At 34.4% G+C, this 27905-nt stretch overlaps 3 protein-coding genes and 2 pseudogenes across 3 annotated transcripts; 4 read left to right on the plus strand and 1 right to left on the minus strand.

Moving 5' to 3' along the window:
• Nucleotides 1-550: 550 nt before the first annotated feature.
• Nucleotides 551-2131, plus strand: LOC114735392 (UDP-glucose flavonoid 3-O-glucosyltransferase 6-like; annotated as a pseudogene).
• A 2522-nt stretch (nucleotides 2132-4653) lies between these two features.
• On the plus strand, nucleotides 4654-7296 carry LOC114735393 (uncharacterized; annotated as a pseudogene).
• A 2966-nt stretch (nucleotides 7297-10262) lies between these two features.
• Nucleotides 10263-12027, plus strand: LOC114735382 (UDP-glucose flavonoid 3-O-glucosyltransferase 6-like). Its single transcript, XM_028923070.1, has one exon. The coding sequence runs from the start codon at nucleotides 10527-10529 to the stop codon at nucleotides 11991-11993; it is 1467 nt and encodes a 488-aa protein (XP_028778903.1). The 5' UTR covers nucleotides 10263-10526; the 3' UTR covers nucleotides 11994-12027.
• Nucleotides 12028-19788: 7761 nt separating this feature from the next.
• Nucleotides 19789-24556, plus strand: LOC114735384 (uncharacterized hydrolase YugF). The gene is made up of 6 exons (XM_028923073.1): nucleotides 19789-20070; nucleotides 21110-21587; nucleotides 22041-22377; nucleotides 22800-22898; nucleotides 23005-23125; nucleotides 23959-24556. The coding sequence occupies exons 1-6, from the start codon at nucleotides 19872-19874 to the stop codon at nucleotides 24174-24176; spliced, it is 1452 nt and encodes a 483-aa protein (XP_028778906.1). The 5' UTR covers nucleotides 19789-19871; the 3' UTR covers nucleotides 24177-24556.
• LOC114735387 (uncharacterized) lies at nucleotides 24421-26311 on the minus strand. The gene is made up of 2 exons (XM_028923077.1): nucleotides 25707-26311; nucleotides 24421-25283 (listed from the first exon to the last, which is right to left on the minus strand). The coding sequence occupies exons 1-2, from the start codon at nucleotides 26167-26169 to the stop codon at nucleotides 24793-24795; spliced, it is 954 nt and encodes a 317-aa protein (XP_028778910.1). The 5' UTR covers nucleotides 26170-26311; the 3' UTR covers nucleotides 24421-24792.
• Nucleotides 26312-27905: the final 1594 nt, after the last annotated feature.

Consider the following 27905-nt stretch of genomic DNA (forward strand, 5'->3'; position numbering starts at 1 on the left):
ACCCCTTAAAATAAATATGGATATTTTGGAAAGACGAGAGATGGAGTAAGTTGAAACAAATCCAATCCTCAACTAACTCTTATATTAAAGACGGGAGATAGTATATAATAATAGAATAATTAATCGTACATGTAATTTAAGTCTTAAATTTAAAATCTTTTTATTTTATTTTATTTAAAAAAAAAAAGGAGACAGCAATCTTTCTCAGGTGTATAAATGGTACCCAGGAGCACATAATTGCACCGCGTTCCTTACCTGCCATGCACCTTGGTTATCATCAGCTTCCCAGTTCTCACACTGCTTTTAATCCCAACCACTTTCCGACATCTGAGATCTATAGTAACACCTTCTTCCTCCTTTCTCTCCCTGTTTCCCCCTCTGTATACGTCACAAGCTCTCGCCCTCTGCCCTCTGCCCTCTCCGACTTCGCATAAACCTTTCATATAGATTTCATCGATCACTCGCAAGATTTCTGTAATATTTCAATATCCTATCGTGCTGACCAAAATTTAGCAGATTGATTCATTATAATTATTCATTTGCGAGCACCATGATAAAGAAATCGCAGCTCGTGTTTGTGCCTCTTCCTGCCATAGGTCACATGGTGTCCACCATCGAGTTCGCCAAGCTTCTCATCAAACAAAACGAACACCTTTCAATCACCGTCCTCCTGATCCAAGCACCGTTTGACTCTGCCGTCCACTCCTACACGCAATCCCTCACCTCTTCACTTTCCGTCCCTGAACATCTCCGCTTCATCCTCCTTCCTACACACCACGACCCTCACGCCAACTCTGATCAGTCCAGTCACCCAGCTTCCTTCATAGACAGTCTCATTGAAAGCCACAAACCCAGCATCAGAGAAGCTGTGTCCGACCTCATATCCGGCCCCGTCGCGATGCGGCTCGCCGGCTTCGTCGTGGACATGTTCTGCACCTCCATGATTGAGGTGGCCAACGAGTTCGGGGTTCCCACCATGGTGTTCTTTGCGGCCAGTGCTGCATTTCTAGGGTTCATGCTTCATATTCACCCGATCAGGGACCGGGAAAACGTGGACACGACGGCTTTTAACTTCAAGGAATCGGGCACCGAGTTTGCTATTCCAAGCTTCGCGAACCTTGTTCCTGCTAGTGTTTTCCCCATGGCTGTGCTGGAGAAGGAGTGGGACTCATTTTTCTTCAATCGCGCAAAGGAGCTGAGAAAAGTGAAATGTATTATAGTAAACACATTCGAGGAACTTGAACCCCACGCCGTCCAGTCATTCTCCAAAGGTGATCTTCCGAAGCTCTATCCGGTGGGGCCCATCTTAAGCTTAGGGGAGGACAGGTTCAGCAAGATGGTTCAAGAAGGATCGGACTTGCTAGCGTGGCTCAATGATCAACCTCCTTCGTCGGTTTTATTCATGTGTTTCGGGAGCAGGGGATATTTTGAGGACGGTAATCAGGTGAGGGAAATCGCACGGGCTCTTGAGAGAAGTGGGGTCCACTTCTTGTGGTCTCTACGGAAACCGCCACGCGACACCGTGACGGCGCCCGGCGATTACGCTTACCCTGACCTGGCAGAAGTATTACCGGAGGGGTTTCTTGAGCGCACGGCCGGGAGTGGGAGAGTAATAGGATGGGCTCCGCAGGCCCAAATCCTGCAACACGAGGCGGTGGGAGGATTCGTATCCCACTGTGGGTGGAATTCGGTACTGGAGAGTATATATTACGGGGTGCCCATAGCCACGTGGCCGCTGTTCGCGGACCAAGAAATGAATGCGTTCGAAGTGGTGCGGGAGTTGAAATTGGGTGTGGAGGTCTCCTTAGATTATAGAATAGGGTTCGAGAATGGGGGGAATCAGGTGTGGTGAGTGCAGAGAGAATAGAGAAAGGTATACAAGAAGTGATGGAGGAGGAGAGTGAGCTGAGGAAGAAGCTGAAGGAGATGAGTGAGTTGAGTAGGAAGGCTGTAATGGAGGGTGGATCTTCGTACACGTATTTGGGACGCTTTATTGATGAAGACGTCATTAATTAATTGAGTCGGTGACTCATGTCTACCGCCACGTGGCTTTAGATGGAAGGAAGAGGTCAGCAAGATGGGAAGCTAGTCCTCTTGTCCTTTTTTCATTTTATTAAATTTTTAATATAAATCTATTATTTTGTTATTCATTTGTAACAGTGTCGATAGTTATTTTTTAAAATGTATATTAAATAGAAATAAATTTAAAAAATATTATATTTTAATAGAGAATTAATATATTTTAAGATTTTTCTTGTTTTACATAAAATATATTAAAAATACTTTATAAATAATAAAAGACGATGAGTGTTTTGGAATTCCCAGAGCTTGAGTGGATGGAAATGGAAGACATGAAGCGGATGCCTCAGAAAAAGCCACTTTCACATTTCGCAAACACCTCCGTCCTGTTTAGGTCAAAAAAAACAAAAAACACCTCCGCCCTGTTCATAAAGCTTTTTTTTTTTTTTTCCAAACCCGTATTAGACTGATAATAATATATGATTAAAATTAATTACTCTTTCTATTCTTAATATAAGATCTATTTAACTAATTTGATTAAATTAAAAAAGTTAAGTAAATTAGTTAATTATAAAAAATATGACATGTTTTTTTTCTGAAATATCATAATCATCTTTTTTAATATTCTCCCTTTCTCACTTACTTAATTATAGTTGACAAATTATCTATAGGGATAATTTAGAAAAAATTAATAAATATAACAAATAAGTCATATATTTAACACTAAAATTAACTTAATAATTAGATCTTATATTAAAAAATAGAGGAGTATTATTTTTAGAGACATGAGAGAAAGGAACTAAAACATTGTAACTAATTTGAGACATGATAACTTACATTGAGTAGTACAAGAAAAAAATATCTTCACTTTAAGGTTAAAATGCATCCAAAAGTTTATCGGGAAAAATAAAATAAAATGTCGGAAAACCATTGCTTTTGCTCCTATGCTTAGTAATTGGCACGGAACAAATTGGATTACTACAAAATACTTTCATATTTACAAAACCTAAATTTTGCATCTTTTGTTTTCTCTCTAGGGGTCAAAGGGCAAATTTATCCTGAAAAAAGGTCATTATATGCCATTAATAAAGAACGAGTAAGCCAATGAAAAGGACTATTTCATTCTCTCTTTTGTTCCCTGGATTTGACCTAACCCTGGTCTGTGTATTGCCGGAAGACTATGACCTGGTTGTGTTTGGGCCGAGACTATGATATGATGATCTGTTTAACCTCCAAATGGGGATCACCTCGATCCAGGCATATTAATGTGAATCACATATCACCTTTATTTTTCCTCTTTCGGTTTCAATTAAATTGCAACAAGCTTAGTAAAAAGAACTCGTTTCTTACAAGCTGGCAAACAAAGGTTTAATTTTTTTTTTCAAGATATATTAATATTCAATATCTAACAGTAACACAAATATGAGCATTCATCAATAAAAAGTAACTGCACTTGGCACAAAAAATGTTGCATGAACATCTTTAAATCTCGTCGCCTCTGCCATATTCAATGAAAGCACCAAATGGAATGTTCTTATAAAATAAGCAATCAAATGATAGGCAGGTCTGTATAATCTGAATTTATTTATGCATATATATAACGTTCAGCACAGCATAGTATCCAGATACAAGCTCAACAGACACGCGATGACAGAAAAGCGGGCGAGGAGAGGGACAACACCAGAGAAAGAACAGAATATTCAGAGGGAATGAGAGGCACAAGAAGAGAGAAATCAGAGATCAATCACATATTCCACACCCTCCTCTCTTTCCTCTAATGACTTGTACTCCTCACTCCTGCCTAAGTTTCCACGTGAGTCTTTTCTCACATGTGCTGCGACGTGGACCTCATCTGTATCTCCCTTGTTTGACTCATGGGATAGTTCCTCTATTATCTCCTGGCCCATAGTATTCGGATGCTTTCCTTGGCCCATAACATCGCCCCCTGCTGCGAAAGAGACCTTGTCCCCAAGGTCAAAAGTTGGATAAAGCTGCTAAAATTCAGTTAAGGATTCTCCCGTGTTGGTGAAGAGAGACTATCCCACTGGATTAAAACTTGTGGCACCACACGTTCCCCTTGGTGAATCAAGCGGGAATTCATAGTAGCGACTGGCTGAACAATTGGGCCCTCAGGTTCAGACAGCAAGGGCAATGGAACATGTGGCTTTTTTATAGCATTTTATGTTGAACCTCCTTTCCCCAGGGCAATTGTTGGATACCGGAACAAAGAAGAAAAGGAAGGGGATAGCTGGTATAGGTCAAGATGAATTAGTAGATCCAAAGCTTTCAGCTGATCCAGACAGTTGTTTTTGTGAGTTCAAAGGAGTACACATACACCATAAGATATATGATGGGGAATCTCAAGCATATAGCATGTTCGAGAATCAGACTCTTTCCCAGCTCCCTCATAAAACTAAGGGGCTAGGTTTTCCTATGATTCTGTTGCATGGCTTTGGAGCATCAGTTTTCTCATGGAAAAAGGTTATAAAGCTTTTAGCTGAGGTTTCCGGTTCAAAAGTTCTTGCTTTTGACAGGCCAGCCTTTGGATTGACATCGAGAGTGAATTTTTCTCCAGGAACTGATGTCTCAAAATCTTTAAATCCATACTCAATGGTGTTTTCAGTGCTTGTTACCTTGTACTTCATTGATCTATTAAATGCTGACAAAGCGATCCTGGTGGGGTATGTGAATGTCTAATGAGTCATCTGTTTGGGAGAGTGACTTTGTATTGAGGTAGCAGGTGATATTCATTAAAAAAAGAAAATCATACTTTCCATCGTTGCCCTGACAAGATGCAAACTTAAGAGGAAATCATATATTGCAATCCTGCACCCACATGTCTTGCATTTGTTATTTATCTGACAATCCTAGTTGCTTTATGGAAATGAAGGTGATTTCATTGGTCTCAGGCATATAATTAATAACTTTGTGTTTCACCACTTGAGAATGGTAGTCTAGTATAGAGGTTCCGGAATTGCTTATTTGGATGTGTCTGGTAGAAAATAAGTTGTGATACTTTTTTTGGCCTTTGTTTTCTTTGTATCGTATCTTTTTCCTGCTGAGGTCAGAGATCTTAGTTTTCTTTTGAAGCTGATATTTTCTCAAAATGACATGTCAGGCACTCAACTGGATCACTTGTAGCAGTTAATACATATTTTGAAGCTCCTGAACGCGTTGCTGCTCTAATTCTTATTGCCCCAGCAAGTTTAGCTCCGCTTAGCACACCTAAAATTTCTGAGAGAAATCAAGTGAGAAAAGATAACGAAATGAAAGAAAACAACAATTTTCCTTCCAGAGCGAATCCAATTTCTGGGCTTTTACAAGGTTTTGTCGATGATCACCAAATACATTTCAGAAGCAATGACCAAGATGATGAGGGGTATGATAAATATGCTCAACTCTCTGTATTGGAAATTTTTGTCAGCTGTCCTGCGTACTCCTCTTGCCACAACTGTGGTAATAAACTTTTTCATACATAATGCATTACAATCTTTGTTTTTAGTTCATTTAAGACCTTCTAGATTGAATCATCACTGGATTAATATTATAATTAAAGAATAAGAAGGGGTTGTTGGCTAAAATACAACTGTTGCTGAGCTCATGAGAGCCTCTCCGATGAGGTGGAATCCTGGACCATCCCTTTTCACTGACATTTAGGATCCATGGCCTTTGGCTTAGAGTTGAAGTACATGGTGTGATATGTATGGTGGTCAATTTAGATCAGTTGCCTTTTTAGAATTTTCTCGTTGATGACTCTTTTTGTGTATATTTGTTGGTTTGTTAAATTAGTTGTGGTGCTGAAACCAACATAGTATAAGTGTCGTGATGGCTGATCTATTTACCTATCTAATAGTCACTTGCCTCACACTGGTTACAGGTAAGGATGGTGATTGATAAATTTGGTATTGCTGCTGTTCGAAATGCATGGTATGACCCAAATCGGGTGGATGAACATGTTATTGATGGTTATACAAAGGTAATCTCTCAGCAATGTCCTAATTTTTGGACATTGTCTGTCTTGTTCATTTCTATGTCTTGTAATCTGAAGTCAGTAATCACCTGGGTGGTGGTACTGAATGCAGCCATTGAGGACTAAAGATTGGGATAGGGCGCTGGTTGAATTCACAGCAGCAACGCTTCTGGATGAAGAATCTAAAACGAAGCCCCCAGTGACTCAAAGACTTCATCAGATATCCTGTCCTGGTGATGACAGTATTCATTATATATATAGGAGATCACGTTATCTAATTATGATTAACCAGTACAAGTATTGATTTAAATTTTGCATACCTAGTTGGCCCCTATATTTTAATTTTAGCTGGCTTGTCTAGGATATCATCATCATCATTTAAAGTTGATTTCCGGATAATTTTTTTGTTTTTCAAGCAGCTGCTTATTTTATTTCGTTTTGACAGACTTTATCATACAGTTTTTTACTTGAGCGTTTGACTACCCCTCTTTTCTTCTATAAATATATTTCATTATTATTTAATAAAACAAGTTCAGAATATCATTAAACCTTCTATTGCTATCTGTATATATATTTATATGTATGTATTTATTTATTTTTTTCTCTTTTTCCCAATATCTTGAGCTTTCCAAATAGCTGATCAGAGAAGTTAGCAAGTTGGATAGGATAAAGCCGTTTGTGATTGGTTGTATATCGTAATTTATGGTGGCAATGATAGGGTGGTCTGTTAATGCTTTGGGGATTTGCCAAGATTTATTTTTGCTTTCCTGTCAATCTTGTGGACAGTTGTGTGCAGACCTAAGATCAAATTGGGATTAGCGAGTTGGATTCGTAATTGCTTATCAATCTTCTGAGATATATTGTATTCTATATATGGGGCTAATCAAGTGGTTGCAGATTTGATTTCTATATTCACCTGTTATTTTTCAGTTCTTTGGGTTTTTAGGAGACTGGTTCTTGAAGGAGAATTTATGGTGAAATAATGAGTCTTTCTTTTTCATTTTTCTTTCTTTCTTTCTGTTTTAAGTGACAACTTATTCCATTCTACTTTATGTTGAGTTAAATACTGAGCATGGTTGATGATATTTTTTTAATTAAAAAACAGTTCTGATCATCACTGGTGATAACGACCGAGTTGTTCCTTCATGGAATGCTGAAAGACTCGCACGAGTCATTCCAGGATCAACCCTTGAAGTCATTAAACAATGTGGCCATTTGCCCCATGAAGAAAAGTTGAGGAGTTTATGGCTGCAGTGGAGAAGTTCCTGCAGAGATTAGTTGGTGCTAATTCAAGTGATTTAATTTAACCCCCCGGTTAAAATCAGTCCACGGCAGTTACACATTCCGCGGCGATTGTTTTAATAACCATTGTGAAAAGTTAACCGTCATCCTCTTTATTTATAAAAATATCACTGTTTTTTTTTTTTTACTGCGTTTTTTTCTTTTCAACTGCCTTGTTTCTTTAATGTTACATGTTTTTGTTTTTTGGTAGTAGAGACATCTGTATGTTAAGGTTAAAAAATTACAGACGGGAAGAATTGATGAGTTGGATTTATTTTTAAGGTCTTAAGAGATAATGGGCAATCAAATCATGTTGTGATGACTCTTAAATGTGTAAAAAATTGTGATTGATCTTTCCGTATTTAAAAAAAATGGAAATAATTTTTGAAGAGATTAAATAAAATCTGAAGGTGTCAGCAATTTTTGTTTAGTGAAGCATAATTTCGACATTGTCATCACGTTAGTTGAGACCTTGCAGTTAAATTATTTTATTCCACCATACTCTATTGTCGCTTCTTTGGCTATGTGTTAAAAAAAAAAAAAAAAATTGGTCTACTGACCATATTTTGAAAGAAGTAAAACTAACCTTTTAAGAGATAAAATAAATTTTGAAGTTGCCAATTATATATGAAATATGTAACAAAGGATAGGAAAGGAGATAAAATTGGTCATGTACCAAGTTCATCTTAAATTTGAATGAATCATTAATGGTTGAGAAATAGTATTTTTTTCATGTTTCTTTATTATAATTATATTCAAGATGTTTAAGTAAGGGAAAATTGTAAAAAAAAGATCACTAAAATAAAAAAATCACAAATAGGAACACATTACAACATTATAATGGGTTTTGACAATAATAGTATAAGTTTTGATAACAATTTTTATAAACGGGTCTTTGTCTATAATTTTTAATTCTGACGGTCTTTTTTTCATGACTTTTCTTTTAACTAACATGTTTATTTATTATAATTTAATTTGAGCTAATATAAATCCAGCTATAATAATCAGATAAAGCGTGAATGGAAGGGCAGATGATTGAGTTATTAACTGGTAGGAGGGGAAACTCCAGTCCCCACTGGTATTCCTGTCCTATTCTCTTTCCTCTACCATTTATATGGATCAGATTTAATTTTATACGAAATTTTTTTTTAGAAATTTTTTTTATTGTAGTATTACATTATTCATATCAAAATCGAGCCATTTAAAATTAATTAATTATTTTTAATTTTTAATTTAATATTTTGATATTAGTTTTATAAAAAATTAAATCTAAGCTATTTAAATATTAATCTTATGGTCATAAAAAAAGAAAGAGGATGAGAAGGGAACAGAAAAAATTCTTCTAGATAAGATATACCACCTCCAGACCTCGTATGCTTTATAATTAGGATAGGAGGAAATATATATCCTATATATATATATGCAATGGTGCTTCAAAGTACTGTCATTTAATTTATGACGAAGGTCCCTCTACTACGAGATTGGACGTGGGACATGATTTATGCCTTTTCAGCTACTTGGTTCTCACATCATCAATTTGGGTAGGAGAAATAAGGGCCACCCATTCCAACCCCACATTTATCAAGCAGGCGCATTAATATTGTGTGATCTAGCTGTATACTACGTCCATATAAGATTTAAGTAATTAATTTGAAATTATTAAAAAAATTAATTAAATTATTTATTTCTCACAAAAACCTATTGATCTACTTGAAATATCATTTTAAATATTACATGCATTTGAATTATTAGAATTATCTCATAGTATGGTATTAGAAACTCCTTATAATAAATATGGATATTTTTTAGAAAGATGTGAAATAAAATAAATTGAGATAATATATTTAAGACTAAATTTTATCCCAACTAACTCTTATATTAAAAAATAGAGATAATATATAATAATAGAATAATTAATTATACATGTAATCTAACTCTTAAATTTAAAATATTTTAAATTGATCTTAATTTATAAAGAGAAGAGACAACAATCTTTCTCAAGTATTCCTGTAATCCTATTTATAAGCTACTTTAACATATTTCACATAAACCAAGAAAAATCTTAAATTTTATTAATTTTCATTGAAAGCTCAACAACTTTTAAAATTTTTTTTTGGGTCAAAACAACTTTTAAATTTTATCTTTATTTAACATATATTATACCTCATGTAATAAACTCAATATAATAATAAATAGAGAATAAAATTACATATCTATAGAAATTTTTTTTAAATCTTGTAAATAAGACAAAAAAATATCTCCCGTGAACGGAGCCAAAGGAGTATATAGACGATACCCAGGAACACATAGGGTCCATTTGGATCAGCGATTGAAAAAGCAGCTTATTGAAAAAGTAGTTTATGGAAAAGTGAAATTGGGTAAAAGTTAAATTGGATAAACTGAATTGTGTTTGGATTGGAGTTCAGAAAAGTTAGCTTGTAAAAGTGAGATTGGTAAAAGGTTATTTAGATTATGATTGAGTAAAAGTAAGTTTGATTGTAAAATGACCAAAATAGATGAGTTTTAATAAATAACAAAACATGATTAAAAAATGATTTCACATAATATAATGAAATTAAAATAATTTAATATGAAGAAGTCATAAAAAATATTTTACATATAAAGTGAAACGTGAAAAAATAAAAGTATATTTTTAGGAGTATATTTAAAAATAAAAGTATACTTCTAACTTATTTATTACTTTCAACTAATTTTAACTGATTTTTTATTATCTACAAATTAGTTATTTGAGGCTTATAATAAGAACCAAATGAGGTAATAAATTTCTTAACTTTTTCTCTCTCCATATTTCAAAAGTCATAAGTCATAAGCTATAAGTCATAAACTGTTAATTTTAGCTTATAACTTATTACAGCTTTTTATACAGAAGCCCGATTACAAAAAAACCCAACCAAACACTCAAAATTTTCCAATCGAGCTTATAATGAAAATAAACTGTTTATAAGTGATGCCAAACAGGCACGTAATTGCATATTTGCACCACGCTCCTTAATTACCTGCTGTGCACCTTGATTATCATCAGCTTCCTAATTCTCACACTCCGTTTTAATTTCAACCTCTTTCCGATATCTGAGATCTATTGTAACACCTTCGTCCTCCTTCCTCTCCCTGTTTCCCTTTCTGTATACATCTCAAGCTCTCGCCCTCTCCCCTATCCGAATTCTCATAATCCTTTCACATAGATTTCATCGATCACTCGCAAGATTTCTGTAATTTTAATATCCCATCGAGCACTATGATAAAGAAATCGCAGCTCGTGTTTGTGCCTCTTCCTGCCATAGGTCACATGGTGTCCACCATCGAGTTCGCCAAGCTTCTCATCAAACACAACGAACACCTTTCAATCACCGTCCTCCTGATCCAAGCACCGTTTGACTCTGCCGTCCACTCCTACACACACTCCCTCACCTCTTCACTTTCCGTCCCTGAACGTCTCCGCTTCATCCTCCTTCCTACACACCGCGACCCTCATGCCAACTCTGATCAGTCCAGCCACCCAGCTTCCTTCATAGAGCGTCTCATTGAAAGCCACAAACCCAGCATCAGAGAAGCTGTGTCCAACCTCAAATCCGGCCCCGACGCGATCCGGCTCGCCGGCTTCGTCGTGGACATGTTCTGCACCTCCATGATTGAGGTGGCCAACGAGTTCGGGGTTCCCACCATGGTGTTCTTTGCGGCCAGTGCTGCATTTCTAGGGTTCATTCTTCATATTCACGCGATCAGGGACCGGGAAAACGTGGACACGACGGCGTTGAACTTCAAGGAATCGGGCACCCAGTTTGCTATCCCAAGCTTCGCGAACCTTGTTCCTGCTAGTGTTTTCCCCACGGCTGTCCTGGAGAAGGAGTGGGATTCATTTTTCTTCAATCGCGCAAAGGAGCTGAGAAAAGTGAAATGTATCATAGTAAACACATTCGAGGAACTGGAATCCCACGCTGTCCAGTCATTCTCCAACGGCGATCTTCCTAAGGTCTATCCGGTGGGGCCCATCTTAAGCTTAGGGGAGGACAGGTTCAGCAAGATGGTTCAAGAAGGATCGGACGTGCTAGCGTGGCTCAATGATCAACCTCCTTCGTCGGTTTTATTCATGTGTTTCGGGAGTCGGGGTTATTTTGAGGACGGTGATCAGGTGAGGGAAATCGCACGGGCTCTTGAGAGAAGTGGGGTCCACTTCTTGTGGTCTCTACGGAAACCGCCACCCGACACAGTGACGGCGCCCGGGGTTTACGCTTACCCTGACCTGGCAGAAGTATTACCGGAGGGGTTTCTTGAGCGCACGGCCGGGACTGGGAGAGTAATAGGATGGGCTCCGCAGGCCCAAATCCTGGTACACGAGGCGGTGGGAGGATTCGTATCCCACTGTGGGTGGAATTCGGTACTGGAGAGTATATATTACGGGGTGCCCATAGCCACGTGGCCGCTGTTCGCGGACCAAGAAATGAATGCGTTCGAAGTGGTGCGGGAGTTGAAATTGGGTGTGGAGGTCTCCTTAGATTATAGAATGGGGTTCGAGAATAGGGGGAAATCAGGTGTGGTGAGTGCAGAGAGAATAGAGAAAGGGATGAAGGAAGTGATGGAGGAGGAGAGCGAGCTGAGGAAGAAGCTGAAGGAGATGAGTCAGTTGAGTAGGAAGGCTGTAATGGAGGGTGGATCTTCGTACACGTATTTGGGACGCTTTATTGATGAAGACGTCCTTAATTAATTGAGGGCCTGCTTGGGCATGGTTTGGGGGGAAAAAATTGCCAAGCAGAAGATAAAATTGACAAACCATGATTTGGGATCAAAACTATGATTTCAAAAGAAATAAATCTATTCTGCTTCTAGTTCAAATTATAGAGTATAATTATATCTGTCAGAGTAGATTTTAATAATAATATGATTTTAATACCCTTCAATTATTTTTTATAAACATATTTAATCTTATATTTTATAAATATATATAAATAGTAATTATTTATTAATTACTACCTCTGGTCCTTAATATAAGACCCCGTTTGACTTTTTGTTTGGTCTTAATTATAAGACCCCAATCCATTTTATCTCTCATATTTATGTATTTTTTTCCAAGATAGTCCTTCTAATAATGATAGTTCTAGCCAATACACTTAATTAGCAAGAATATTTTAGGAATGACAACACTTATTTATTACAAATAACTAACTTAACTTACTTCCTTAATCTCCTCAAATAAGTCAATTGGATCTTATAATTAGGACCGGAGGTAGTATATTATATGTCATTAATTATGTTGGTAAAAAATATATTATTAACAATTTTATTTTTCAAATTAAAATATATTATAAAATCCATCTTTTATGTAATTATCATATTAATTTATACTTTTTTTAGTAATTAGCATATATAAAAAGTGTTTTTTATAACAGCTATCTAAATACTCTCACTTTATCAAAATTATTTTTTCATAAAATATATTTTTACAAAATCTATTTTTCTTAAAAGTGATTTTCTAAAAACTATTCTCCAAATCATAATTTAGTTTCTTTCAAACACTCTCAGAAACTCATGCCTGCCACCACGTGGCTTTAGATGGAAGAGGTCAGCAAGAGAGGAAGCCGGTGTTCTGGAATTCTCCGAGCTTAAGTGGATGGAAATGGAAGACATGAAAGTGGGTGCATCAGTCATCAGAAAAAGCTACTTTCACACTTCACAAACACAAACACATCAGTTTTGCTCAAAAAAAAAAAAAAACACAAAACACATCAAACAATCAATTGCTCCGTCCTGTTCACAAAGCTTCCCCCCCGGGTTAAAACCTGTATTAGTCTGATAATAATATATGATCAAAATTAATTACTCTTCCGATCCTTAATATAAGACCTATTTAACTAATTTGATTAGATTAAGGAATTTAGGTAAGTTAGTTAATTACAAGAAAAGTAACACATTTTTTCTAAAATACCATAATCATCTTTCTTAATACCATATCTCTCTCTTCTACTTGATTATGGTTAAGGAAGTATCCATAGGGGTAATTTAGAGAAAATTAATAAATATGATAAATGGGTCTTACATTTAGAACCAAAACCAATTCAAAAATTGGATCCTATATTAAAGACCGGAGGAGTATTATTTTTAGAGACCTGAAGAAAGAAACCAAAACATCGTAACTAGTGTCTTACAAATCGTTGCACTATTTCAGTAGTTATTATGTTTATAATACAAATCCAATATTATACCTAAAAATTTAATTTTACTTGCACACGAAATGAATAAAAATAAAAAGTTGGCCAAAAATTGGTAAATAATAAGAGGATAGAATATACATTTAGTCTTTTAGTTTTGTACAAGATTTCAATTTGGTCCTTTAACTTTAAAAAGTATATTTTCAATCCTTTAGCCTTAATTTTTTTTTGAAAACATGATGATATTAAGATCTTAAATGTTGATAAAATATTCTCAAATGCTAATATATTAAACTTAGTTTTCAAAATATCCATGATTGTTACAAAAAAATCATCATTAAAGTCTAATAATTTTAGAGTTAAAATATCATATATATGTTTTTTAAAGTTAAAGAACCAAATTAAAATTTTGTACAAAGTTAAAAGCCAAAAAATTATGGGATTTCATGTTTCAGATCATTAAGAAATAATAATATATTTTTTATTGGCAAAATAAATCATTTTCCAAAAAACATATTTAATTACTTTGTAAATATATATACATTAATTATTTATTATTTATATTATTATGTCTTATTTATTATGTTGCCAAAATATATATTATTAACAAATTTATTACTTCAAATAAACATATATTATGAAATATATCTTATATATAATTATCATTTAAACTTATGTCCTTTTTAGTAATTTCTACATATAAAAAAGCACTTTTGACAACAACTATCCAAACACTCTCACTTTATCATAATTACTTTTTCAAAAAATCTATTCTTTCAAAATCTATTCTCTTCATAATCTATTCTTCAGAAGAAGACAACCCCCTTCCACGGAGAGTTGAAAATTGGGGGGGTTAATTAATGCAAAGGAAAAGAAGGGGCGAGAGATGACTGAAGGGAAATAGGATAAGGCGTAGGTAGTGAAAAGTTGGGCAATTGACCAAGAGAAGAATATCTGGGGGAGGAGTAGTAAATAATGGAAGAGAAAGAAGGGGAGAAGGTACAGATGGAAGTGGAAAATGGGTGATGGGCGGTGGAAAATCAGACGTGGGGATATTATATATATCATCATTCAGGTTATTTCTTTCAAGCCAGAGCAAGAGAGAGTGGGAGAGAAAGAGAGCGAGAGAAGAGAAAGAGAGAGCGAGAGGAAGAAAGAAAATCAAGAGAGTGGAAATACATGCCGTTTGGAAGATAAGGAAAGTTTTGATGATCATTTAGGTACACAAAACTACTTCTTTTTTGTTAAATTCTCTTTATGAATATTTTCTATATATTTAGAGCTTTATATTATTAGTATCATTATAATGTTTGGAGAAAATTTTACTGTTTCGGCACAAAGTAAATATAGAATTTTGATAACATTTGACCATTGAAATTTAAAAATACATTATTAAGAAATTTTAATTGGTTTATATTTATTTATTGATGGTTTTGGGAATTTTAAATTAAGATTTTAGTTGAAAAAGTTGTTATTCAATACTTATAGAATTTTTACCGATTAAATTTAAGTTAAATAATTTATTTGAGTTATTTAATATATTATTAAGATTTTAATCAGTTAGAATATTGAGTATGTCAAAGATATATTGTTGAAATAATTTTTTGGAAATATAAAGAATTGTAAATTGAAAATTTTATAAAAATTAAAATTTATTTATACTTCAAAGGAGTTCCTTGGCTGAGGAAAAATTTTAAATGGGACTATAATAAATAGTTGAGATTTTAATATAAAATATTTATATTGTAAGAAATATATATTTATTTAAGTTATTAAATTTAAATAGTCTTATATGTAAATTATATTTTCAAAATATTTGGGAGAGTTAATATGTTTATGTATTTTTGGTTTAGAGGGTAGTCTTAGAATTTTAGAGTAATTTTGGAATAATTTCGTGTTTTATATTAATAAATATTTATGTGCAATTTTGTAAACCCTTGAGAATTTTTTAGTAATTTTTGTGTGAATAATTGTAAGCTAAAGAGTACCAGGTAACTCTGAAAATTCTTTCTTGTACAGGTGAATTGTGTATGATTATATAGTAAATTTACTAATTTTTATATTATTGAAATATAGTATTATGAATTTTTAAAAATAAATGTTTTGGTATGTTACCTGATTTTATTAAGATTTATTGCTAGCAATTATGATCGATATTTAAATATATTAATAGCTATGAAATTATCATGAGTTACTGTTAAATGGTGTATGAATTTTATTGCTATCTTATTTTTAATAATATATTTGAGAATATATTTATGATGTACCATTATTTGCATATGACATGCATTGTTGGGTTAAGAATAGAAGGAGATTGCATGGATATAAATTACCACGTGGTATGCCATCACTCGGTGCACAGTGGATGACACTTGTCAGGGCCCATTCTTCCATGTTTTCCTTTGGCTGGGAATTAATTGGAGCTGTGAGACATGTGACACCTCCCTATTCACAAAGGAGGGGAGCCATAGTCCGAGTTTGAGCTCTATATCTTTGGCCGGATATATCTCTGGTATCGGTGAGCTTGGAATAATTCAGTAAAATGGATTAGTTCCTATCGGATTATATGTTAGCCTATGGCTCCAGTCAACGGTATAAGGGTGGACGATGATATAAGAGAGGCAACATATTGCATTACTTTTGGAAATATTGATAAAAATAAAATTGAGTTGAATGTATAAAATCCGCAATTTTTAATATATTTATATACACACATAAAAACATATTTTTGGTTTATCATATATGATTTGCCTGTATAAGTTAGAATTTCAGTAGTTACTGAGATGTTTGATCTCACCCCCTTATATTAACAATTTTTCAGGCGAAGGATCTAGTAAAAATCAAGGGAAGGCACCAATAGAGTGAGTCGTGAAGGCCTTTGTGCTCCTCAAGCACATGCTATGTTATATTTACATTTGCCATGACTATAAGACTTTAATAGCTTTTTGTTGTTATCTCAAAAATATTTTGAAATTATGACTTGTTTGAAGTATTAGAAATACATATGAACTTTGAAATGAAGTATTTATCGCGTATATGGATATGATTATGTGAGGTGTTATATTGGAAAACCATTGCTTTTCATATTATGTTTAGAGGGTGTTTGGATGAAATCAAATTATAATTTGGAAAATAGTTTCTGAAGAATAAATTCTTGAGAGAATAAATTCTATGAAGAATAAATTTTGTGAAAAAGTGGTTCTGATAAAATAAAAATATTTGGATAATTGTTATCAAATACACTTTTTATATGTGCAAATTACTAAAAAAAACATAGGTTAATATGATAATTATATAAAAGATAGATTTTATAATATATTTTAGGGTTAAGGTGCAATTTTAACAATAAAGTTTACCCTAAAGAGCACTGGGCACCATAAAGTTTATTTGGGTACAAAAATATACATGAAGTTGTCAAAAGAGAGCATCTGGCACCATGCCATTAACGTTCATCAGTTTACCGTTAGAGGGGCCCAGATTAGTTTTAAGGTGCATTTTTAACAACAAAGTTTGCATTAAGGGGCATTAGGCACCATGAAATTTACTTGGGTGTAAAAATATACATGAACTTTGTAAAAGGAAAAAAATAACAAAATTCTCCAACCTCCATAAACATCCATTAAATTTATTCTTTTCGGTCTCACCAAATGCTATATTTTCTCTCTATAAATTTCCACTTCCAAGCCGATCCATCTTTCTCTCATCATAGTCAACACGTACACTCTCTCTGTCATGTTGTTTTCTGAGCCTCCAAGCCTTTTATATGTATTTAAGCAAAACACATCTTTCCCTTCTAGGATGTGAGGTTCATTATTTGCACCCGAGTACTACCTCCAGTCCTTAATATAGGATCTAATGGACTAATTTGAGGAGATTAAAATAAATAAATAAATTACTTTAAATATTATATTATTTATTTATTTGACTCAATAGCATGTATTACATGATCTCTCTAAAATATTTTTATGCATCATTAAATTATATATTAGTTTACAAGCCAAGAAAATTAATTTGGAGAAAAAACAAGAAATATAATATTTTAAAGTAATTTATTTATTTATTTTTAATCTCCTCAAATTAGTCCATTGCATCCTATATTAAGGACTGGAGGTAGTACTTGGATGCAAGCAATAAACCTCATATCCTAGAAGAAAAAGATGTGTTTTGCTTAAATACATATAAAAGGTTTGGAGGCTCAGAAAACAATATGATAGAGAGAGTGTGCGTGTTGATTATGATGAGAAAAAGATGGATCGGCTTGGAAGTGGAAATTTATAGAGAGAAAATATAGCATTTGGTGAGACCGAAAAGAATAAAATTAATGGATGTTTATGGAGGTTGAAGAATTTTGTTATTTTTTTTCCTTTTACAAAGTTCATGTATATTTTTACCCCCAAGTAAATTTCATGGTGCCTAATGCCCCTTGATGCAAATTTTGTTGTTAAAAATGCACCTTAAAACTAACTTTCTGGACCCCTCTAATGGTAAACTGACGGACGTTAACGGCATGGTGCCAGATGCTCCGTTTTGACAACTTCATGTATATTTTTGCACCCAAATAAACTTTATGGTGCCCAGTGCTCCTTAGCGTAAACTTTGTTGTTAAAATTGCACCTTAACCCTATATTTTAATTTGAAGAAATGAAATTATTAATAATATATTTTTTACCAACATAATTAATGATATACTACCTTCAGTCCTAATTATAAGACCTAGTTGACTAATTTGAGGAGATTAAGAAAGTAAGTTAAGTTAGTTCTTTATAATAAATAGGTGGTCTTTCCTAAAATATCATTCTTGATCAAGTATATTGGCTAGAACTACCATTACTAGAAGAACTATCTTAGGAAAAATGTATAAATATGAGAGACAAAGTAAATTGAGGTCTTATATTTGGGAGCAAAATAAAAGTCAAACAAGATTTTATATTAAGGGCTGGAGGTAGTATAAGATAATGTAATTAATAAATAATTAATGTGTGTATATTTTATAAAATATAAGATTAAATATGTTTATAAAAAAATAATTGAGGGATGTTAAAGTCATATTATTATTGAGATCTATTCTAACAGGCATAATCATACTCTCCAATTTGAGCTAGAAGCAGAATGAGTTTACTTTTTTTGAAACCATGGTTTATTAATTTTTTTCCCTGTATGGCAAATATGGATCCAAATCATGATTTTCTATGTTACTTAATCAGGCCCTTAGTAATTGGCACGGAACAAATTGGATTACTACAAAATACTTCCATATTTACAAAACCTAAATTTTTCATCTTTTATTTTCTTTCTAGGGGTTAAAGGACAAATCTATCCTGAAAAAAAAAGGTCATTATATGCCATTAAAAAAAACCGAGTCAGCCAATGAAAAAGAGTATTTCCTTCTCTCTTTTGCTTCCTGATTTGACCGAATGCCCTGATCTGCGTATTGTCCGAGGACTGTGACCTGGTTGTGTTTGGGCCAAGACTATGATGATCTGTCCAAACCAACTAATGGGGATCACCTTCCTGACCCAGGCATATTAACGTGAATCACGGATCACCTTTATTTTTCCTTTTTTTCGGTTTCAATTAAATTGCAACAAGTTTAGTTAAAAGAACTCGTTCCTTACAACCTGATAAATAAAAATTTGAATTTTTATTAAGAGATATTAATATTTAATATCTAACAGTACTTCAAACATGATTGTTTATTAATAAAAAATAACCGCGCTTAGCATAAAAAAAGTTGCATGACAATTTTAATGTTAATTTTCTCCTTTAAAATATTATATGGAAAATATAATTTTGTTTCCTTTTTTTTTTTTAATTCGGGACAGTAGGAGATATGTATTTTTAATTTTCATTAGAGAGATATTTGTATTTTTGCTATTCCAGTTTGTGAAATTATACTACCTATGGTCTTTAATATAAGAATTCATTTGATTTTTATTTTGGTTTTAAACGTAAGACTTAATCAATTGTCTCTTATATTTATATATTTTTTCTTAAAATAATTCTTATAATAATAATAGTTCTATTCGATATACTTAGTTAGTAAAACTATTTTAAAAAAATAATACTTATTTATTATAAATAACTAATTTAATTGATTAATTAATTTTTATACTAAGTATCAGAGTTATTATTATTTGTCTGTTGTTGTAGAAGATTAAAAACTATTGTCATCTGCTGGTATAAAGAACTGATGTTACTGTCTTTTTCGACTGCAATAATTAATCGTACTGAGAATTGGAATTAAAAAAAAAAACTAATTTAAGGGTAAGGTCTTCCGACCGGTTGTTATTTATTGACGGCCTCGAATTGTCCTATGGATTATAAATTATAAATTTTTATCCACACAGATGAAGACTGAGGACTGAAGAAGACCAGACTAGCGTCTTTGTTGTTCTTCATCAACGTCCGCCCGAGCTTCTAAGTTTCCCCGCAATCAGATGACCAAAGTATCGGTGTTTCATCAGCAATGGGCACTTCCTTTCTCTATTCGGCCTTTGCGCAAGTTTCCTTCTTGTTTGGTTCATTCTCGTCTCAAATTTGGTTTGGGTGATGCTGAGTATCCTACTCTTACGACTACCTTTGTTGCTTCCGCTTCTTCAGCTCCTTTAGTTAGTGGCTCAGGAGCCGAAAGTTCTGGTAATTTTTATGCTTTTAGCTCTATTGAGTCTGTTATTTGCGTGCGTGTTTTGTAGAATTTTTGTTTGTCAATAGTTTTCCCACATTCCTACCAGCGCAAGGCGAAATTATGTAAAATACCATGTTAGGCTTCTATCAAATGTACTCTAGTTAGGATCATCGCTTTAGAACTCAGAATTGTTTCTTCGATTAAAAGTCCACAGTCTTTAATAAGAAACGGCTCAAAGCTGACTTGGTTACACTTGTGCAGTTATGCTGCCTATATAATTTGCGCTTGGTTCTATTCTCACCTAACATCTCACACGATTCATCCAATCAGTGCGCACTAGAATTCCATCATGTGTCCGCACGAGCTATGAAATACGACAACACCTACTTTCAGGGTGTTAGCATGTTAGCCTCTGAGTCTCTCTGACAATGCCACTGCTGACGCCTGTTAGCACATCTTAGTTTGCATTGAAGAGAACTGTCTTCCCCAAGCTCATCGTAGATATATTCTCTCCTTTCATTTTCATGGCTTTGGTGAGAAAAATAGGAGGAGAACAAGGCCTGGTAAAAATGCACCATTCTAGCACGTGTTGAAATTTGTTGAAGTCCAATGATTGAAGTTTCAGCAATTATTTTTTGGAGTAACTTTACAGTTCTTTATGTTTTTTCTATCAAGATCTTCAATAAAGATATGATATAGATTTTGTAAGACAGTTATCTTTATCAGATAAGCAAAGTTTTTCAGACATTTATGAGTTGGTGTTTTATGCTTTCTGTTCGCGAACTAAACATTAGGTTCTTTGTCTTGTTATGGGGGCATGCATTATCCTCAATTTGCGTGTATACTCCATCCTTTATCGTAGTCTTCTCTTATCAATAAAAGATGGATATGGAGCAATGACTAAAAAGCAGCACCTTCCTCATTTTCTTTATCTTATAGGAATGTACTTGGAGGTGGATTACTTACTACTGTTTATCTTGTTTTGGTCAAGTGTGTATTGTTGCAATGTGGCTTTTTTATAGCATTTTATGTTGAACCTCCTTTCCTCAGGGCCATTGTTGGATACCGCAACAAAGAAGAAAAGGAAGGGGATAGCTGGCATAGATCAAGATGAATTAGTAGATCCAAAGCTTTTAGCTGATCCAGACAGTTGTTTTTGTGAGTTCAAAGGCGTACACATACACCATAAGATATATGATGGGGAATCTCAAGCGCATAGCATGTTCCAGAATCAGACTCTTTCCCAGCTCCCTCATAAAACTAAGGGGCTAGGTTTTCCTATGATTCTGTTGCATGGCTTTGGAGCATCAGTTTTCTCATGGAAAAAGGTTATGAAGCTTTTAGCTGAGGTTTCTGGTTCAAAAGTTCTTGCTTTTGACAGGCCAGCCTTTGGATTGACATCGAGAGTGAATTTTTCTTCAGGAACTGATGTCTCAAAATCTTTAAATCCATACTCAATGGTGTTTTCAGTGCTTGCTACCTTGTACTTCATTGATCTATTAAATGCTGACAAGGCGATCCTGGTGGGGTATGTGAATGTCTAATGAATAATCTGTTTGGGAGAGTGACTTTGTATTGAGGTAGCAGGTGATATCCATTTAAAAAAGAAAATCATACTTTCCATCGTTGCCCTGACATGATGCAAACTTAATAGGAAATCATATATTGCAATCCTGCACCCACATGTCTTGCATTTGTTATTTATCTGACAATCCTAGTTGCTTTATGGAAGAGTTGCTTTATTAAAATGAAGGTGATTTCATTGGTCTCAGGCATCTAATTAATAACTTTGTGTTTCACCACTTGAGAATGGTAGTCGAGTATAGGGGTTCCAGGATTGCTTATTTGGATGTGTCTGGCAGAAAATAAGTTGTGATACTTTTTTTGGGCTTTGTTTTCTTTGTATCGTACCTTTTTCCTGCTGAGGTCAGAGACCATAGTTTTCTTTTGAAGCTAATATTTTCTCAAAATGACATGTCAGGCACTCAGCTGGATCACTTGTAGCAGTTAATACATATTTTGAAGCTCCTGAACGCATTGCTGCTCTAATTCTTATTGCCCCAGCAATTTTAGCCCCGCTTAGCGTACCTAGAATTGCTGAGAGAAATCAAGTGAGAAAAGATAACGAAATGAAAGAAAACAACAATTTTCCTACCAGAGCAAATCCAATTTCTGGGCTTTACAAGGTTTTGTCCATGATCACCAAATACATTTCAGAAGCAATAACCAAGATGATGAAGGGGATGATAAATATGCTCAACTCTCTGTATAGGAAATTTTTGTCAGCCGTCCTGCATACTGCTCTTGCCACAACTGTGGTAATAAACTTTTTCATACATAATGCATTATAATCTTTGTTTTTAGTTCATTTAAGACCTTCTCAGTTGAATCATCACTGGATTAATATTATAATTAAAGAATGAGAAGGGGCTGTTGGCTAAAATACAACTGTTGCCGGGCTCATGAGAGCCTTTCCAATGAGGTGGAATCCTGCACCATCCCTTTTCACTGACCTTTAGGATCCATGGCCTTCGGCTTAGAGTTGAAGTACATGGTGTGATATGTATGATGGTCAATTTAGATCAGTTGCCTTTTTAGGATTTTCTTGTTGGATGACTCTTTTTGTGTATATTTGTTGGTTTGTTAAATCAGCTGTGGTGCTGAAACCAACATAATATAAGTGTCGTGATGGCTGATCTATTTACCTATTTAATAGTCACTTACGTTGCATTGGCTACAGGTAAGGATGGTGATTGATAAATTTGGTATTGCTGCTGTTCGAAATGCATGGTATGATCCAAATCGGGTGGATGAACATGTTATTGATGGTTATACAAAGGTAATCTCTCAGCAATGTCCTAATTTTTGGACATTGTCTGTCTTGTTCTTTTCTATGTCTTGTAATCTGAAGTCAGTAATCACCTGGGCGGTGGTACTGAATGCAGCCATTGAGGACTAAAGATTGGGATAGGGCGCTGGTTGAATTCACAGCAGCAACGCTTCTGGATGAGGAATCTAAAACAAAGCCCCCAGTGACTCAAAGACTTCATCAGATATCCTGTCCTGGTGATGACAGTATTTCATTATATATATAGGAGATCACATTATCTAATTATGATTGAATTTTTTTATACCTAGTTGGCCCCTATATTTTAGTTTTAGCTGGCTTGTCTAGGATATCATCATCATCATTTAAAGTTGATTTCTGGATAATGTTTTTGTTTTTCAAATATCTGCTTATTTTATTTCGTTTTAACAGACTTATCATATAGTTATTTCCTTGAGCGTTTGACTACCCCTCATTTCTTCTATAAATATATTTCATTATTATTTAATAAAACAAGTTCAGAATGTCATTAAACTTTGTATTTCTATCTGTATATATATTTATATGTATGTACTTATTTATTTTTTCTCTTTTCCCGATATCTTGAGCTTTCCAAATAGCTGATCAGAGAAGTTAGCAAACTGGATAGGAGAAAGCCATTTATGATTGGTTGTATATAGTAATTTATGGTGGCAATGAATAGGTTGATCTGTTAATGCTTTATTTTTGTTTTCCGATCAATCTTGTGGACAGTTGTGTGAAGACTTAAGATCAAATTGGGATTAGCGAGTTGGATTCGTAATTGCTTATCGACCTTCCAAGATATATTGTGTTCTATGTATTGGGCTAATCAAGTGGTTGCAAATTTGATTTCTAGATTCACCTGTTATTTTTCAGTTCTTTGGGTTTTTAGGAGGCTGGTTCTTGAAGGAGAATTTATGGTGAAATAATGAGTCTTTCTTTTTCATTTTTCTTTCTTTCTTTCTGTTTTAAGTAACAACCTATTCCATTCTACTTTATGCTGAGTTTAATACTGAGCATGATTGATGATATTTTTTTAATTAAAAAACAGTTCTGATCATCACTGGTGATAATGACCGACTTGTTCCTTCATGGAATGCTGAAAGACTTGCACGAGTCATTCCAGGATCAACCCTTGAAGTAATTAAACAATGTGGCCATTTGCCCCATGAAGAAAAAGTTGAGGAGTTTATGGCTGCAGTGGAGAAGTTCCTGCAGAGATTAGTTGGTGCTAATTCAAGTGAGCAAAACCTTCAATATGCAAAATGAAATTTCGCCCACTGAAGCTTCAATTTTCCTCCTTTGAAGATCTATAGAATGTTGGGGAACAAAGCAGATTGATTATGCCATCGGATCGCAGTAAACTCGTTGAATTCATTTGTTATGATTACTGCTCATACTAAATCCAGCAATCATGATGATCTTTGTACAGCTAGTGATAAGTTTGGGTTGGGGAAACTTGTGTATAAGCGGGAAAAAAAGAAGGAAAATGTAACTTCCACCCCCATTGAAATATTTTGTACGTACTAAAATAAAATACTCTTATGATTTCTGCATGTTGGCATTCTGCAGCAAGATTTGTGCAAGCCATTAGATGTGCTACGAATACATGAGACCTCTAATGCAACGCAAATTGTGTTCATTTGTCATTGTGCATGTTACAAGCCTTTGCCAACTTTCTATTTAACTACAAAACATTCCTCCTGTGCCGGAGATTAGCAGGGTAGTAAAAAGCTATCCAAACTGGCTATTTCCCGCGTAAAGCAAACGTTGCTGATTACAAAGCACAAGAAGAAATAGAAGGAAACCCTTCTTCAGAAAGAATGTTTATCGAAAGGCCATGTATGCCATATGGTTAAACATTCTCCATCTGGTTAATTTTTGTTCAGAAAAGAGGATCAGTGGCTATGGTAACACTAGCATCCCCAAGCCCAGGAGGAAGATTGTGTGCTGCTGACATGAAGTCACCACCAAACATAACAGCACCAGCTGCCAATGCCCCAGCGCCTGCTCCTACTGCAAAACCAGCAGGTACTCCTCCCCTTTGTGCAGCAGGAGCAGCCCCAGATGATGATGGCATATTGATATAATCAGTTCTTGGGAGCAGAGTGGGAGTATATCCAACATGTGAAGGTGGAGGTGGTTGATAGCTTGGGCCAGCTTGTGCAGGGTAACTTGGTCCTCCCACATATGGATTGTAATAGTTTGTAGGATATGGCTTTGGATATGAGGACATGTTTGGCTGCTGTAGATTTTCTGGCCGGTGAATTGTTGCTGGAGGCACTTGCTGCTGCATATGGGGGGGCTCTAATCCACCTTGTGTGCTAATGTTAGTGTTTCTTCCAGGATCCAGGAGAAAAATTCCTCCATCGCTACCTACAAAATCAAGCTTTTACCTTCAAATTACACGGAGAAGATTCAAACTCATGGGAAATTACTTCAGTCAGTAGTGTCCACTCAAATACTGATAGACTGACGAAATACAGAAATAGGAGACCAAAGAAGCATAGAAACGAGAAAGATGCTGCATGCCAGAAGCAGCATTAGCCAGAAAACGTTAAGGAGCAGAGCAAGATTCATTTTTTTCCCCGGGGTTAAACGAAATGGCAATAAAAATGCGTTAATTCCGGTCATGTTAGTTAAAATACCATGATCTGTGTGAAGACTTCTTCCTAGCCCCACATCCGCATTCGCAGAACTCTAACGTTATGTTTTTGATTCTATGCCGATTACAGTAGATGCAGGGCAAGACAAGACAAAATTATTTATTTACGTTAATTTTGTAAAATATTCATATACCTTGGAACATATTTGGTTCTTCCTTGTCGTCAGAAATACGAATTGAAATATCAATGAACCCTCGTGGTTTGCTGGATTTCTTCTTTCGTAGTTGGTAGCTCCCTAGTTCCTCATTTCCTGCAGACCCTGAAGTCTGAGAGTTCTTTACATGCTTGGCGATAAACTCTTTGAGCATTATAGTTGCAGAACCTTGAAGCTTTTCCGTGAGAAAAATGGGATCTCTGCTGAAAACTTGGACGTTGAGTTCCAGATCCTGGAGGCTCTGCTCCGAGTCGTCATCAAGCAGAAAAGAGAACTTTGTTCTCCAAACAGGATTAGCATTCCCAGAAGCATCAATTGTGGTGCAGTACTTGGATTTAGGATCAACCCAGCCAACGGCATACCATTGACGCTTCCAAAGAGAGACTGACCGTTGCAACCCCCTCGCAGAGATCAAGCACACCTCAATCCAGAATTTCCCCATAAGGAGCACAGTGACACTGAGAAAACAGTAGCGCAAGGTTCTTGCTTCGATGGGATGGGAACAGGAAGATAATGTGAAAGTGGATATATACTGTTGAGTTCATATTGTCATTTTTTTATTTGTTTTTTCCCCCCCTAATTGTTCGTTTTCTTCTTTGGATTCTGTTAGTTTTTTCTTCTCCCGATTCTTTCGCTTCTGGGTTGTCGGAAAAAAGTCTTCACCCTGGATTAAAAAAAGGCCTTCACATCCCCTATCTTTTGGATTTGGGAAATAAAATAATTCACGAACTTGTTTCTCTTCGGAAGGTTTAAACTAAGATTTGAACTTATAATCTCATATTTAAAAAATTTAAGAGAGATCTTTGGTGTTATTGACCTGGAAGATTGTGACAAACTATTGGCATATATGTTATATGAAAAATGAATTCAATATTTTTACATAAAATATAAAGTTTGTAATAAGCTACAAATATTGTGATTTACAAAGAACTTACGTAACATATATGGCTCGATGGAACATTGGTAGTGACCATTGATATGATTCTTGTTTGGAAGATTACGTTTCTTTGAGAAGGGGAAGTTCTTATCCCAAAGCGCCATTAGAGGTCCACCGATCACGACTTTTTGGTTTGTCAAGTTGGCATAATGTGCATTACAGGCAGGCAAGGATCTTAGGATTTGCATGTACAACTGTTTTTGACAAATATTTGACGTGAAAGCTATGTTGGGTTTTAGTCTGGAAAAAAAAAACGTTTGTTAAAAATTTATTTGATAAATAAATTTTTGATATCATATAGTATCTCTGGTTTTTAATATAAAAATTAGTTAATTAATTTGAATAGATTAAAAAATTAATTAATTTAATTATTTATAATAAATAACTATTGTTGTTTTTAAAATATTCTTGTTAATTAAATATATTGGATATAATTACTATTATTATCAGAATTTTTTTTAAAAAAAGATTGAGGTCTTATATTTAATGTTGAAATAAAAATCAAATAAGTTTTTATACTAAAAACCGGAGGCAGTATTTTACTTTTAAAATATAATCAATTGTGTGGTGTTAAAGAGTTAAAAGATGATAATATATATGTGTGCGCAAAATAGTTTCAATCTAATAGTATTATCTACTCATCATAAGACGTGTTTGGATTAACTTGTAAGAAGTGGTTTCACGGTTTTGATACAGGCGTATAAAATGAATTTTGTCTCGATTTAAAAATATTTCCAGAGCATCCAAAGATCCTGTAATGTATGGATGTGTTTGGATCACCGTTTTGTTTTCAGAAAGCCTTGGTATATGTAAAATGCGAGCTACGGGTGTAATTGAAGATGGAAGCTTGTTTGGATCAGCTTTTACTTTCATCAGACTTCCGGAAGAAAAGCTGATTACACTAGAAACCAATTCCAGCGATAGGCTCTGCCTCCTTCTCCCTACTTTCATCATCTTTCCTTTTTGCCCTCACAACTTTTGCCCTCACAACTTTTGTCCTCATTCTCAAATTTTGTAACTTCCCTATCATAACTCTCGTATTGATTCTCATATTTTAATATTTGTATTTTTTTTGTTTCATTTATAATCACACTGTTTATTTTATCATGTTATTTATTTTATATATTCTTAGTAAAATAATTATTATTTTTACTAATAAAAATTATTTATTTTATGATTTTCTATAAAGTAAAAACAATTAATTAAGTTTTTTAGTGTTTAAATTTTTTTCTAATAATACA

This window comes from Neltuma alba, unplaced genomic scaffold, assembly GCF_004799145.2.
Source record: "Neltuma alba isolate B1F8T4 unplaced genomic scaffold, ASM479914v2 tig00013206_pilon, whole genome shotgun sequence".
NCBI classification, from domain to species: Eukaryota; Viridiplantae; Streptophyta; class Magnoliopsida; order Fabales; family Fabaceae; genus Neltuma; species Neltuma alba.